The sequence below is a fragment of the Scleropages formosus genome, chromosome 18, assembly GCF_900964775.1.
Source record: "Scleropages formosus chromosome 18, fSclFor1.1, whole genome shotgun sequence".
Lineage (NCBI taxonomy): Eukaryota > Metazoa > Chordata > Actinopteri > Osteoglossiformes > Osteoglossidae > Scleropages > Scleropages formosus.
Window position 1 is genome coordinate 25,731,763 of NC_041823.1, and position 14,118 is coordinate 25,745,880.

The 14,118-nt window shown below is 44.5% G+C and overlaps 1 protein-coding gene across 2 annotated transcripts in view; it reads right to left on the reverse strand.

Annotated features, from left to right (window-relative positions):
- Positions 1–303: 303 nt before the first annotated feature.
- The window catches only part of iglon5 (IgLON family member 5), a 68,520-nt gene continuing 54,705 nt past the window's right edge, over positions 304–14,118 (reverse strand). For both annotated transcript variants that reach the window (XM_018727002.2, XM_018727000.2), the window contains 7 exons: positions 14,005–14,083; positions 12,391–12,623; positions 10,703–10,822; positions 8,190–8,321; positions 7,777–7,897; positions 6,963–7,114; positions 304–5,344 (listed from right to left, as the gene is read on the reverse strand). In XM_018727002.2, coding sequence (XP_018582518.1) covers positions 5,247–5,344; positions 6,963–7,114; positions 7,777–7,897; positions 8,190–8,321; positions 10,703–10,822; positions 12,391–12,623; positions 14,005–14,083 — 935 coding nt within the window. In that variant the 3' untranslated portion in view covers positions 304–5,246. The remainder of the gene's footprint in view (positions 5,345–6,962; positions 7,115–7,776; positions 7,898–8,189; positions 8,322–10,702; positions 10,823–12,390; positions 12,624–14,004; positions 14,084–14,118) is intronic.

Consider the following 14,118-nt stretch of genomic DNA (forward strand, 5'->3'; position numbering starts at 1 on the left):
AATTGCTTAACCCATCTTTAATTTTTTTGACTATTTAAATTTTTTTCTACTTAACTACTATCACATATATTGGCTCTACTCTCTATGTTTTCAGTGAAAACCAAGTCAGTTGCTTAAGTTTACCTAATTAGCATTACGAGAGGACAACTGGTATAGTACTAGTTAGAGCTGTTACCTTTGGTCCCAAAGGTCACAAGTTCATATCTCACCACCAGCTGTTGCAACCTTGCGCAAGATACTCCGCCTAAAATTGCTCCAGTAAAGTTACCCAGCTCTCTAAATGGGTAAATAATTGTAGGTGGATTAACACTATAAGCTGCTTTGGAGAAAAGTGTCACTTAAATAAATAGTTGTAACTAAAACAAACTTTTCTCTCACTGATATGGCATCATTCACTGGTCTGTGTGGCCTCCATCCCTTGTCCCAAAGACCCCCTACTCCAAATCATTCAAGAGCTCACCAAGAGCCAAGGTCTTCCTCTAAGAGTTGACAGATGCAGGTCTTGTAACTACCGATGGGATAATCATGTGAAGGTTGAGCTACAGGGACTCTGGGAGTCCTGTGAGTTGGCTTGGGTGCTAGCTCTACATGAAAATTAATCAAATGCCTACTTGGGTTATCATCATCATCATTTAAAGACTCCGTAGAAAATCTGCCTAATTTACATCCCTGAGGAAAGATGTACGAACCTATATGGACTGGGTGCTGAATGCGGAGAAGGTCAAAACCCTGGGATGCAGCATGTGCAGTCACCAATTTTCAGTGTTCCTTCAATCATGCCTTCTGTTAGTAAGTACCGCGCTACATAGTACCGCTGCTGAGGTGCTGATCATTAACATGCTCATAGACCTGGTTACTGGATACTGGTCAACCCTCTTATACCATCCATGCATCTGAGAAGCTCTTCATCTAAAGGGTTATCTGTTTTGTCAGACTTCATCCTCTAGATACACAGTATCGATAGGTACTGACATATTCAAATACATGTTAGATAACGTTTTCAATCATATCATAAAATCTAAGTGCACTATATTATTCATGGACATGCAGTCAGTACTAAATTTCAATGAAATCAACTGAAATGCTAAATATTTGTTGTATGAGTAAAAATGAAGAAAGGGGGTCAGCTTTTGTGCACTATTTTTTAGAGCACACCAGCTACCTTTTTTCAGCTAAGATACAACTACTTCAACATGCATCCCAGACTAAACAGAAGGGTGCTTAACACCCTGTTCAGAAAGTCCCGCAGCCATTTGACAATGCAACGCAATTATCAGCTTTTGGTATCAGGCGCACATAGCGTAATTTAGTCGAAAACCAAAGCTCTTATTATACATGCCTGATCAATTCGGCTGCCGAGCTCTTGTAAAACAGTTTCAGGAGAAATGGCTCTATCCCAGTGATTCAATCACAAGTATCGATTCGCTGCTCAGGCGCTGTTGAGTCTCAAGTAAGAGCCTATTCAAGAAGGCGAAAATGGAATATGCTGCAGTGATCCAACATTCGAAATAAGCACCACAGTGAAGGGAATAATAAATCCATAGTTTAAAAAGGTTACAGTTATTAGCCTAAATCCTCTATGCTAGCCCACTGCCAGATTCTACGTTTGTACTTAAAAAGGCTGAAAACATCATTCAAATAGTTTCTCTGAAAAATATCTTTGAAATAGATAAAATAATCCCATATACAAATCAAGTGTTATAATACATTATGCAATTATGTACATAAGTGCATTAAAACAAGTTTGCATGCTCTGAAAAACAGGGATAGGGATGACTCGGCACTACCCCCTAGTGAGATGACTGCACAGATACAGCTGGCCGCTGCCAATCATTCCTCTGCAATCAGTGCTCATCTCTCAGCCTCCTATTTGACGTGAACAATCACTGAACAAGGAGCCAAGATGAAGAACAAAATGAGAAGTGGGAAATAATTTCTTTCAGTTGTGACAACATCATCATACAGGCAGAATAAAATTAGCCATCTTCAAGTATAATGGTGGAGTCTGACTATGAAGTCACAAACCGAGAATATCAAACAGTAGTAAGTGCAGCAAGACTTACATTTGAAGATGGTGCAGAACTTCTCAAGAAAATGTGTTTATAGGTGCTTCTTTAGCGTAGCACTGGGTTACTGTGAAACCCTACCAAAGACACCGGTGCTAAGAGTGGGAAAGGGCAGCTCTGCTGCAAGCCCACATGGAGTCACTGTCACTAGTGCAGAGTTCCACTCCACGGAAGCAGGAATGATTTTTAATTTTTTCTTTCAAAGAGTGAGATATCACTTTTTGATCAGCACTGATATCGATGCCACTGGTGGAAAGCTGGGTGTCAGTATTTTCAGAATTCTGTGGACTGGGGATTAAGATGTCAGCAGTGAGTCTGCCCATCACACCCCACCACAATCCCTGCCTTCCTTCACCCCTCTCTTCCTCTTGGCCTCCGCCTCTCCCCCCATGTGCCTGCCTCTTGGTGGTATCTGGAAGGAATGCATGAAACATTAACTCATTGTGGTGATAAACACCCACCCTATTCCCAATCCCCTCTCCCCCCCACCCGAACACACACAATATTTAGTTTTTTCAAAATCCATCCATAACAAACATTAACATGCTTTTTAAACCACATTGAGAGTCATGACATTTTTGTTTTCCTTTAGTTTTCTTTTTTCTTCTTCAATAAGAGAATATGTACATACATATGTATATATGCCACTTTGAGGGGATGTTAACATGATGCTGACAAAGAGAAAGATAGAGAGGGTGAGCGAGAGGGAGAGCAAGAGAAAGAGAAGCACTGACCACGCAACCTGCTCTTGTGCTTGGAATTTTACCCATTATTCTCCTCTGGGCAACACTTCTGAACGCTCTCTGTGATGTTTGCATTGCATTGCCATCACACAGTACACTTCAGGTAGGTGATGCATGGGCACGGATAAAAAAAGCCCACAATCTATAGAGCTTTCCTGAACTCAGCAAGAATTAGCCACCAGCAGATGTTAACTCTCCATCTTGCTCTTTTGTGGCAAAAAAAAAAGCCCAAAAAGCAAAGACCAACTTTGTTAAAAAAATGTTATATTTAAATTTTCTCAAACCCATGTCAGCTCCCAGTTTTAACATCGACGTTTCAGATTTTTGCGTTGTGTCCCACATTCTCTGAGATCTCTGAAGTGGCACATGGTCAAACCATACGAGTGACCGCTTTGGAAACTTCACGCCTAGTTGTGAAAGTTATTGCTGATCTCAGCAGATAGACACAAAGGTGTGATGGCAATGCCTTCTCTTGTGCGTTTCTGAAAGAGTGAAACAGGCCTCGTCCATTTCTCTAAGGGGGCTCTCTGCTCCGAGTTGCATAGACACACTGCGCCGTGACCGAACCGACAGCTCGTGGGCTGCTGTGCCGCAATTCCCGCCTGCCTCTACATTCCAGGTAGGTGCAGCACACCCCCTCGTCCCACCCGTCTTACCAGCTTTGGAAATGCACCACGCCAGCTTGTCCTTGAACAACCCCAGCCGTATCAAGACCGAGTTTGATTTACGACTTCCGTCTCTTGTCAACCAACTGGAGGGTGCCGAAAGAATGCGGTCCCTCTACCCTTCCATCTTGGCAACAGCTAAGGTCTAATTACACCTTTATCTCGGCATGGTCTCACCTCTGGGGGGTGAAATCATCACAGAACGCAAGTATGTGACACTGCCTGATTAGTACTAGGACTGAATTTACAAAACAAAGCAATAAACTGCCAGTGGAAAACACCAGCTCTCAGAGAGACAACAAGCAACGCGAGAAATGACTCTATGTACAAGCGGCACAACCTGAAGCACAGTTCACCGCCTCGTTTTCAGAAGAAAGGAATCCATGGGTTCGGATCGCTTCTCAGGAAGGACTGACACGGGAAAACAGATCGCATCACCTTGGAAACTCGTCACAGTCGTTTCCTGTTAAATGAGTGTGACTTCTCAGAGCAAAATACAAAATATATCCGCACACATGGCTTGTAGTTGGCTCTGTAGTGTTTTTTTCACATGGGATTAATATATTTATTCATATACTCATTGACATCATCATTATCAACACCAGAAATAATAGCAGGAAAGCTTGCAGAGAACAACTGACACAGTGCAGAGCAAGGCGGCCTGGTAGGATCACGACAGGAACATTTCTAACCAGTACATGCTATCAACAAGCGACAAGGAGAATGATCGGCTTCGAATCCCGACACAATGAAGACGGAGAAGAGTGCGGGACATGTTGTTTCGTCAGACGGGGAGAGAACAAACACTAGTAGGCTCTGTATTGAATATTTACACCAGCACGCAACACAGACACAGCTGGAGAAATGTAGCGCAGAAAATGGAGCAGCAGAAGCGAATGGGGAAGAGGTGAGGAATTACAGGCAATGCTGGCTGAGGGGCATTCCTCAAATGCTGAGTTGTGGGGCCAAATTTAAAATGTACAGAAAAAAAAAGGGTCAGGGGTGAAAACGCAAGCGCCAGTTTCCTCGGGACTGTTGACATCATCATAGTGTCACGGAGGAACGAACGCCCAAGTTGAAACTCGTGCTCCCTGTTGCGGGCTGTGAGCTTATTACCACTGGCCCATTAGAGACGCAGCTCCCCGGAGAAGACCCTTGGATCGTCGTCTTTGTTGCCATTGTTATTTAACACCAGCTCTTTAACTTCAACTCTTGCTGTCACCATAAACGTCATTGTGATTTCATTAAGGGAAGATAAACGCCCACCCGGCTGTGCATTTTGGGATCAGGGCAAAAAGCCAGCTCTTCGGAATAAACTCTCATCTATGAAACATATCTTGGATCTCATAATTTAATTTCTCTATTATTATTTTAATTAATATTATTATTTTAATAATTGTTATATTACTTTATATACAGTCATCTCTGCTGCCATCAGTTGCTAAGATCGCTATCACTGACATGACCTATGATCTCTCTAATCATTACCAGTGATTTCTATTGTTATTTCACTTATTATCGTCGTCATCATCATCATCATCCTTTATTGACATCCTTATAGTGACCCTCATTGAAACAGGGACGAGAGACAGTGCCTGGTGAGGGGTTGGAAGTGCAGAGTAGTGGAGGCAGGAGGTGGTGACGGGAGTTGGGGGGGGGGGTTGGGGGTTGATGATGCAATGCAGCGATGGCTCCTGGAATAATGCATATTCTTTTTGTTCACAGTGATGGGTTCGTAGTTAAAGATTCCTTCTTCCGCAACCAAATCGCTCTTAGATCTTCATCAGGAGGGAGAGGAGGAGGCAGAGCCAGACCCCCAGGCTGGCGCTCATGGCTGCGTCCACGCCCCGGCTGTACACTGCCCCTGGCCCTGCATGAGTTAGGTGGGGAGAAAGAGAGGAAGGGAGTGTGTTTGGAGAAGTAGAAAGCAGAGAAAAATACGAGGCATTAAAGAGGAACGGCAGAAGTGAACGGGCTGAATTACAGCAGATGGGACAGACAAGAGAGAAAGGACGACAGAGAGAGAAGGGAATAAGGTGAGGGAAAGTGAAGAGGAAGCAAAGGATGAGGAAGGAGTTTGGAGGGAAAAGGGCCCAACAGTAGAAGCAAGTAAAACGCACTGCATTTATCAGATGAAAGTCAGCTTAGGTGGCAGTGGGTCAGCCTGTTTCAGTGATGGAACAAAAGATTACAGACGAGAGAAAGGACAAGGTGATTTCGGAGATTAAAAAAACACCGCTAGATAGGCCAGACAACAACATGAAAGGGGGAGATATATATTGGACAGACGGTACAGCGAGTCAGCGGTGGAAGCTCCCAGAGATAATGGCAAAGAGTGCAGGAAAAGGAGGAAAAGAGATGGAAGACTCACTTTAGATGGTAATGTGAGGGTGCGGTAGAGGACCGGAGGGAGTGACAGCAAATCAGTCAGAGTGGGAACAGGGCAGGGGGACGAGTGCACAATGGCGTCTTCCCAATGTGAAAGGAAGGGAAACAACTCCAACAAGAGGAATGGCAGCAGGCTGCTCTAATGGGGCAGGGAATTGGGAGGGAAAGGGGAGTCGTGGGATGGGGCTTGGGCGTCAGGGTGTGACTCATGAAATAATAATGCCAAAGTAATGGGCTGAGGTGGAGCGAACAAGGGTGATTAAATGGTGACTAAGGATAGGCGATTTGAGAGGTTTGAAAAGTTTGAGAGGAAAAGTGGGAGGTGATGACGAATGGGAGGAGGCATGAAGGCTGACTGAGGGAAGCAGATGGAGACAATGAGAAAAAATGTGAAAATAAGAGCAGACCAAGTACAGAGATGTTCGTAACTGTGGTGTGTTCACTGGGCTGGTTTTAGAATTAGACAAATCTAGGTAATTACATAGCAGTGCCGAAATTTTTTGGGTACTAAATTTTGTTTCTATTTTTCTACAAACTGCCGGTCTAGGCAGTAAATAGTATATGTCTTCATACCTATTTGTTCCCTTAACAACCTTCAGTGCTGAAGATAAAATTAGGTTCCAGTGTGCTATCAATCAAAGCATAAATATGTTCTGCCCATATTTAATGTTCAGATTGTGTTATCATAAATAATTAAATAAAAATAACATTTTTTCATTTAAATTTTATTTTCCCTTCACCATCTGTATTCATCTAGATTGAAAATAAAAATAATTTTTCGTCACACATGCGTACGTGTACCTTTACTAAGATGGAGATGGAAGTTGAAGGCGTGCCAGATTGATTTTAGCCTTGGGGTGCTGAAAACCCAAGCGCTGGCTCTATATGTTCAAGGGAAGGTGTTAGATGCACATAGAACGTTAACAGCTGAAAGTGGATTGATTCAGCACCAGTACAAAAGCTCAGGTGCAATGATCTAGCCTTAGCTGTAGACAATATGAGGAGAATTGAGGTTAAATGTCAACAGGTGAGGGGGAAGCGTGACTCATAGGGGCCTTAAGGAGACACGGGGGGGGTGATTGCTGGGTGGCGTTACTCACGGAAAAGTAGCATGCTGGCATTGGAGGTCCCCAGGCTGTTGGAGGCTAAGCAGGTGTAGTTGCCAAAGTGTTTGTCCGTGACGTTGTTGAAGAGGAGCAGCGAGCGCGTCCTCTCGTTCTTGATCTGCAGAGTACTGTCACTCTCTACTCGCCTGCGGGAGCACACATATCTTCCCTCAGCAGATGCATGAAAATACATATGCATTACATGGGCCGCGTCGCGCGGCTGTCGGCTTAACTGCCTCACAAAAGTCATGAGTTTAGCTACAGAAACCAGCCCAAATTCTGAAGCCCTTTTCCTCTCTGTGTATTTTGGAGACAGTAAACCTTTCATTTACCTTCCGTTTGTTCAGTATCGTCAACGTGCTGCTTGGAAGTGTCAAGAAAGTTTCAGGTGAGTTCTTCTAATGAAACCTCACAAAATTGAGCGGCGGGCTCCAGTTATCAGCTAATCCAGCATGCGATTTAATGTTTGTGCAAGAACGCAATACCCACCAGGGAAGAAAATTCACAGCAGCAGGTACCACTGATGTTCACAACACAAGTTGTTATCTGAAAATTGCTTGGGTTACATTCGGCAGGTACTGTTTTACCCTTGACCAAGGTTCTTAATCAAAATTTCTTCAATAAAACAGCTGGTGTTACGAATGGGTATAAGTGTAGGTGCTGGCAGAGCCTCATAACAACTATCGGACAGGGACACAGAATGAAAAGAACTGTAGACTTGAAGTGTATAACGGAAATGGAACGTTGTTAATGCTTTGGGGCCCCTCGTGCTAAATTGTGGCAAAACACCAGTCACTCACTCCCTCACCTGCGGTCATCCCTGTACCACTCAAAGGAAGCAGTGGGCACCGCCATGGCTTCACAACGTAAGACGGCTGACTTGCCCAACTGTGCAGGCATGTTCTTCACATCTGTGATAGTAGGGGGGTCTGGGGGAGGGACAGGGGACATTTGAATTGTAGCTCCAGTTGTGAATGCACATTAATTAATAATGACATTTAGCCATTCCCTGTCAAAAATCCCTCCCAGAACATAAAGCAAAACAAATGACCCACCCCTGACATAAAAAAAAACAATGTAATTAATTTAATTAAATTTGCTTTGTTTTGTATGAGCAGTACAGCTGACAGTAAATCCACACACAGTGAAAGCTGGACTCTGGATAAACTTATATACTATGCAGTGTGATGTTGTGCTTGCTGAGGACACGACTACACTCACAGTTTACAGTGACTCGAACACGGTGGGTGTCAGATGGAGCCACACCATTGTTGGTGACACACTCAAACTCCTCGGCCTGGTGGCGCTTGATCTCGGTGATGTCCAAGAACTCGCCTTCGCTCTGCAGATCGACTGCGCAGACCAATGGGGAACAGGGTAAAAGTGATACTGAAGTCACCAGTGATGCCACATTATGCTGCATGGACCCTGATGCAGTAAAATTCATTTAGCAAACTCTTCCTATCTATCTATGGTGAGATTTATCAGCATCTCAGTAGAGAGCTCATTGTTTCACTGAAAATTGCAATGATTACTCCAAAGTGCTGAGAAACTTTTTAGCATCTTGGGAACAAATTAGGCTGCCTCAGACTCCTCCTCTGAGGAAATGCAGACACGCGACACAGAGCAGACAGGGGGCACGCGTTCGTCTTTGAGGCGGGGGCCCAAAAACAGCAGCGTCTCGGAACGTCTCTTCCTGGCCTCCTGCAGTCCCTGGGATTCACTGTCAGTCACACACAGGGACATTTGCACGCTGTGGCGTGATAATTCCTGTGACAGCGATTACTGCAGTGCAAGATTATCGGGGGTGCTAATGGGGGATTATTAATGCGGCTACCAAAGTGGAGACATCTAGAGCAGCTACGGCCGACACCACTCGGCGCAATGGTCCAACTAGCGTAGGAAGAGTCACTCATTTCATTAGCAGTATACACTCCACTCCCTGCAAATGCCTCCCAAGGGCCGGATGACCACGCGCTCCACCAGAGCGGGAAACACCAGCACTGTCAAATAGGAAACAATCGTAAGGAATTCATGCAACTTCAGCAGTCGCCCCCCCCAGTGATGGCAGCACATCCTTGGTTGTCATTTATGCGCTAAGCAGGTTCACTGCTGCTTCTAGGTTACAATCAGGTGTGGTCTTTCGCAGAGTTTCCCATCGTAGCTGCATTTTTAGAAGCCAGATCAGGCTTCAGCTTTCTCCCACATATCACAGGAGTCTTTCCTCTGACCCAGCCGGAGGTCCTTGGTACAGCCGCAAAGCCACGAAGCTCCACTGAACACCCTGGTTCAGATGCAGCAGGCGGTGCAGTCAGGGAGGATGTATGTAGGTTTGTAACCCTGAAGGCTGTTGGTTCAAGGCTTGGTAGGATCCCTACTTCAGCCCTGTTAAGCAAGGTACTTAATGACTATCATATTTTGCTGTTACAGTTGCTTTGAATAAAATCATCAGCTAAGCAACAAAATAATAATAGTCATAATTCACATCTCTGGCAAAAATCTGTTCATTAGGATAATGTGGGAACTATTATATTCTACAGGTTTTCATCAGGAAAGCTGGAACGTGTCCAAACCTCGTTCCACTGCAGGACCGTATTACCATAAACAATGTTTGATATTTGATAATGGGTGGTGTCTAGGTGCGAATACAGGGAGGGACATTTGGGAGTTGGAAGGGGACTTAGAGGTGTGAGAGAAGGTGGACTGTGGGAGGGTGGGGGGAATCTGGCAGGTGTGGGTGGCCCTGCTTACACAGATCTGAGGCCATTTGGTTAGGGGGCCAGATGGCTGCTTTGCTAACCGCCGTCTCGCCGGGCTCATCCTTGCTGCACTGCAGGGACTGCTGCAGAATAACAATGTTGGGACCTCTCAAACTGAATTGCATCTGTTTATCAGAGTGGGTGTGTGCGTATGTGTGTTTGTGAGCGCATGTGTGTGTTTGGGCTGATGCATGCATCTTTGTGGTTTGGCTTTGTGCTAGTCTATAATTTAGTGTATGAATGTGTTATATTGCCCAGTGTGCACATAAGGATGAGCAGGTGGTGCAGGTGGTGTAGGCATTCATGTATTAGAGACACTCGATGTGTGCATGTTTGCATCATTTTTTATTTAATATTGCATCTCTTCTTTTCCAAGAACTTGCTGCAAAAGGTTGCACAGGTATTTTTCCAAGGGAATAATAAAGAAAACCTAGCAAATGCACTACATGAAATGTTAGTAATTTTCTGGAGCCTTCCAAACAACAGGGCTGAGTGTGGTTCCAGTGAAATCCTGAATTACGCATGCATGTGTAACAGTGTATACAGCCAAGCATGTCTGCAAGTGTGTAGGAGCATGAATGAGTGCATGTGTGGCGAGTCTTGGTTTGACAGGAGTGCTACCCTAGCGAGCAAGATATGCCACTATAATCCTTCAAATTAATGGGTTTCATAAAATATGTCCAATCTAAATAGCTTTGGAAAGGAAGTTCTATTATTAAAACAAATCAGAATATTATGATGGAATTGTGATGATAATGTTTCTATTACTAGACAATTTTATCATGCCACCAAGAATTAACATGATTTATCCCAGTGTTGATGATGGCCATAATTACTACTTGAACGATAAATAAGATTATTGGGTATGGGGTATGCACTGAAGATGATGATGGTGATGATGGTAATAGATGGTAACAATTCTTGTGATGTGGATGTTCTCATGATCATAAACGCAGTGTAGCGGCGGTTTCTCACATTTGAAGCCCCTCCAAGTAACTGTCGGTTCAGGCCTGCCCACTGCCAGGCAGAAGAGGTTCACATTGCTGCCCTCATTCACAGTCACGTCCGACGAGATGTTCACGATCCGAGCTGGTACTGTCACACAAGACACAATGACATGCAGAACGGTGATAAACCAGACCCAGTCAACTTATGGTAAGTTTTTCTTCATATCTTTTTTGAATAATATGCACAATAATCATGCTGAAAGGGTTAACTTCTGAGAGGCAACTTGTATGCAGGACAAACTTGCATTTGATTTTTTTTTTCATGTAGTCATTTACTATGGTCAGAATTCCATTAGCGCAGCAATGTGTTGTTCATTGAAGGACAAAAGATGTTAATTTAAATGGACACATTTCCAATACATTTAATTTTAAAAAAGTTGAAAAAGATCCAGTTTTTTCAATGTCGTGTTTAAAGTTTTACTTTTTAATAAAATAAAAACAATTTGCACAATGTTTTTTGCATATTAATGTGACTTGAATGTAATTTTTTGAGGCTAAGTTTTGCATCCAGTATGTGGCTGGCTTGGATTGAATTAGTACTGCAATTTCTGGCTCTGAAGTGGCTCAGTTAATAAAGTCCCTTTGTCTCGGGTGCAGACTCAGCCCAGGAGCTCAGTCTCTGCTATATGTTGGCTTATCCCCCTGAAAGCACCCCCTACAGATTTATCACTGGGTGCAACCAGTGAGTGATGTAGTCCTTCACCAGCCCCTAGTCTGTGACTCTCCCTAGCAGAGCACCGTGCGACCTGTACTTGTGTAAAGTCAACAATCAGTTTAGTAGGATTGAGGAACACCTTCTGCATCTGAAGGAGCAGGGCAGGAGGAGAGAGCAAAGTGGTATGCCAGGTTGGATAAAGAATTGGAAAATGAAAATATATTTTTAAAATACTATCCTCCTCCCACAATCACTGTTCCCAGTGCTGCTACCTTGTTACCTCTGTAGGCAGTTTGTTGAAATGCATAAGAATTTGCTTTAGACTACAATTTATATTTCTTCTTTTTGTATTCTGTTGCAACATAGACTGTGTAATATATGTAAAAATGATTTTGCACGGTTACATAGCACCATAGGTCCAGTGTTATTGCAATATGCTCTACCCAAAACATATTACAGTGTATGTAATAACTGGCATCTATATGGAAAGGGGTTAGTAATTTATCCAGCAGTCACCCAGACACCAGTAAATCACATCACTAAGGATTAGACGATTGCTCACTCACTCCTCCGTTATCTTGGTGATCTGCCCTCTTTGGACCCAAGACTGTCGACACCTCAGTCGGGCACTTAGTGCTGCAAGCTCCTGGTGCTCATCCCCCTGTTGAATTCTACTCATTGACACGATGGGCGTCTCTTTACTCTGATTAGGCCACCGGCGCCATCCCCAAAGACCTGAGAGCTCACCTCCAACTCCGCAGGGTCATAGAGCTGCTGCTGACCATCCAAATTTGTATCGAAATCCTTTTCAAATATGACCAATCTCAGAAAATAAATTTAAACCAAGGCTCAGGTTTCACGTGAAAGTTACGGTCATTAGGAAATAGCCCCATTAATAAATTGTTTGTCAATGTCTGATCTCTGTGTGTGATTTCAGCCTCCAGGAGGGGATATGTGGACAGACGGGGGTTGGCAATGCTCCTGCCTCCCCCCTCCCTCACCTTGCACAATCAAGTACACGTGTGCTGTGCGTGGCTGGTTGCGGGCCTGGAAGCTGCAGGTGTAGGGACCCTCGTCAGCCACCGCTACTCTCTCAATCTGGATGGAGAAGTCGCTGTCATTGCTGTTCACCAGCGATACGCGAGGATCCAGAGACCATTTATCTGTCCCCGTGAAGAGGATGTTGGAACGGTTCAGCCAGGCCTTGTGGGTGACCTCGTCGTCAATTTTACACCTTGCCGGGAGCAGAACATTAGGGTCAATAGATTGGGACAACATATAAGATGACTTTGCTCCATGACCAATACACAGCAGGATTAAATTTGCATACAGTCCATTTATTGCCCCTAGTTGGTGGCTTCATACACTAATATCATAACTTTAATAACTGGGGGTCAGCGGGTGTTGTAACGATTACAGCCATGTATTCCACTCTTCCTATAGCTGCCCAGATCAAATTCAGGACTCTGGTTACTGCCTACAGAACCATCAACTAATCTGTTCCCTGATGTCTACAAAACCAAATCACTCACTACACCCCAACTAGACTGCTGCACTCCTCCACCTCTGCCTCCTTGGTGGTCCAAAATCAAAAGTGCAAAGTTTTTTGGTTCTGGCTCCAATGGGATGAAATGACCTCCTCCTCTCACTCAGAACTGCTGAATCTCTCAGCATTCAGGAAGGGTCTCAAAACTCACCTCTCCCCTGGTCGCATAAGTGCTTGATAAATGTGTCCGTGTTTAATAATTTTTTAAGACAAATTTGTTTAACATTGGATAAACCTATAGGCTGTAGCTACTCGTGTGATGTACATTGGTTTCTGCGGTGGAATGTGACAAATTAACTGTACTCTAGAATCACGTGCCTGCATCCAAATTTGTTGTTCTGCTAATCTAATGCACTCCTTTTATTATTCTCTGAGATGTGCGTTATTTTGGAGAAAAACTTCTGCTAAATGAATAAATGTAAATGTTGAGCTGTAGCCTCGCACCGTAAGGAAACTGGTTCTAATCCCACTTGCTGCTGTCGCCAAAATTGCTCCAGTTAAAATGACTCTGCTGTGTGTCAATGGATAAATCACTGCAGGTCGCTTAACATTTCAGGTCGCTTTTTTGAAAAGTGTCAGCTAAATAAATAAACGTGAATTTAAAGCACCTCCCGAGTCCTTCCGCGTTTCTGTGAAAACGGTGCCCTGTTTGCCTGCTGTAGTGCCTGTCGCCACAAGAGGTCCCTAATGATCTGCCAATAGCAACGTTATTACTGCGCTCCAAGTCACGATAAATTTGGAGGAATAAATCACAGGCGAGGCAGAGTTCCATTTTGGCTTCATGTTCGGCGACAAAGTTACTTGGGGGACAAGAGCGACGGCACTCTTTGGCAGAGAGTAACATGACAATGTTACATGAGGACCAGCCAGCAGTACAACTCTTAGCGGGGGGCTGAGCAACATCGCTGCATGAAAGGCAGCAAATGGGGCCGATCGCGGCAGGGGTCGGACGGGGAGATGTTTAAGCGGAAGCGAAATGAATGCTTTAAGGTGGGGGACGTGGAGCAAATCTGTGAGTGGAGGGAGCCGCCCGTGCCGAAGTGGCGCGGCGCGAATGTAAAAGGCCTACCTCAGGATGACGCTCTCGCCCTCACTCACTGTGATGTTGTCGGGCAAGTGGCCGAACTCGGCGGCGCGCACACCCAGCCCTGCCAAGGAAGAAACGGTGGCGAGTGAACATAAT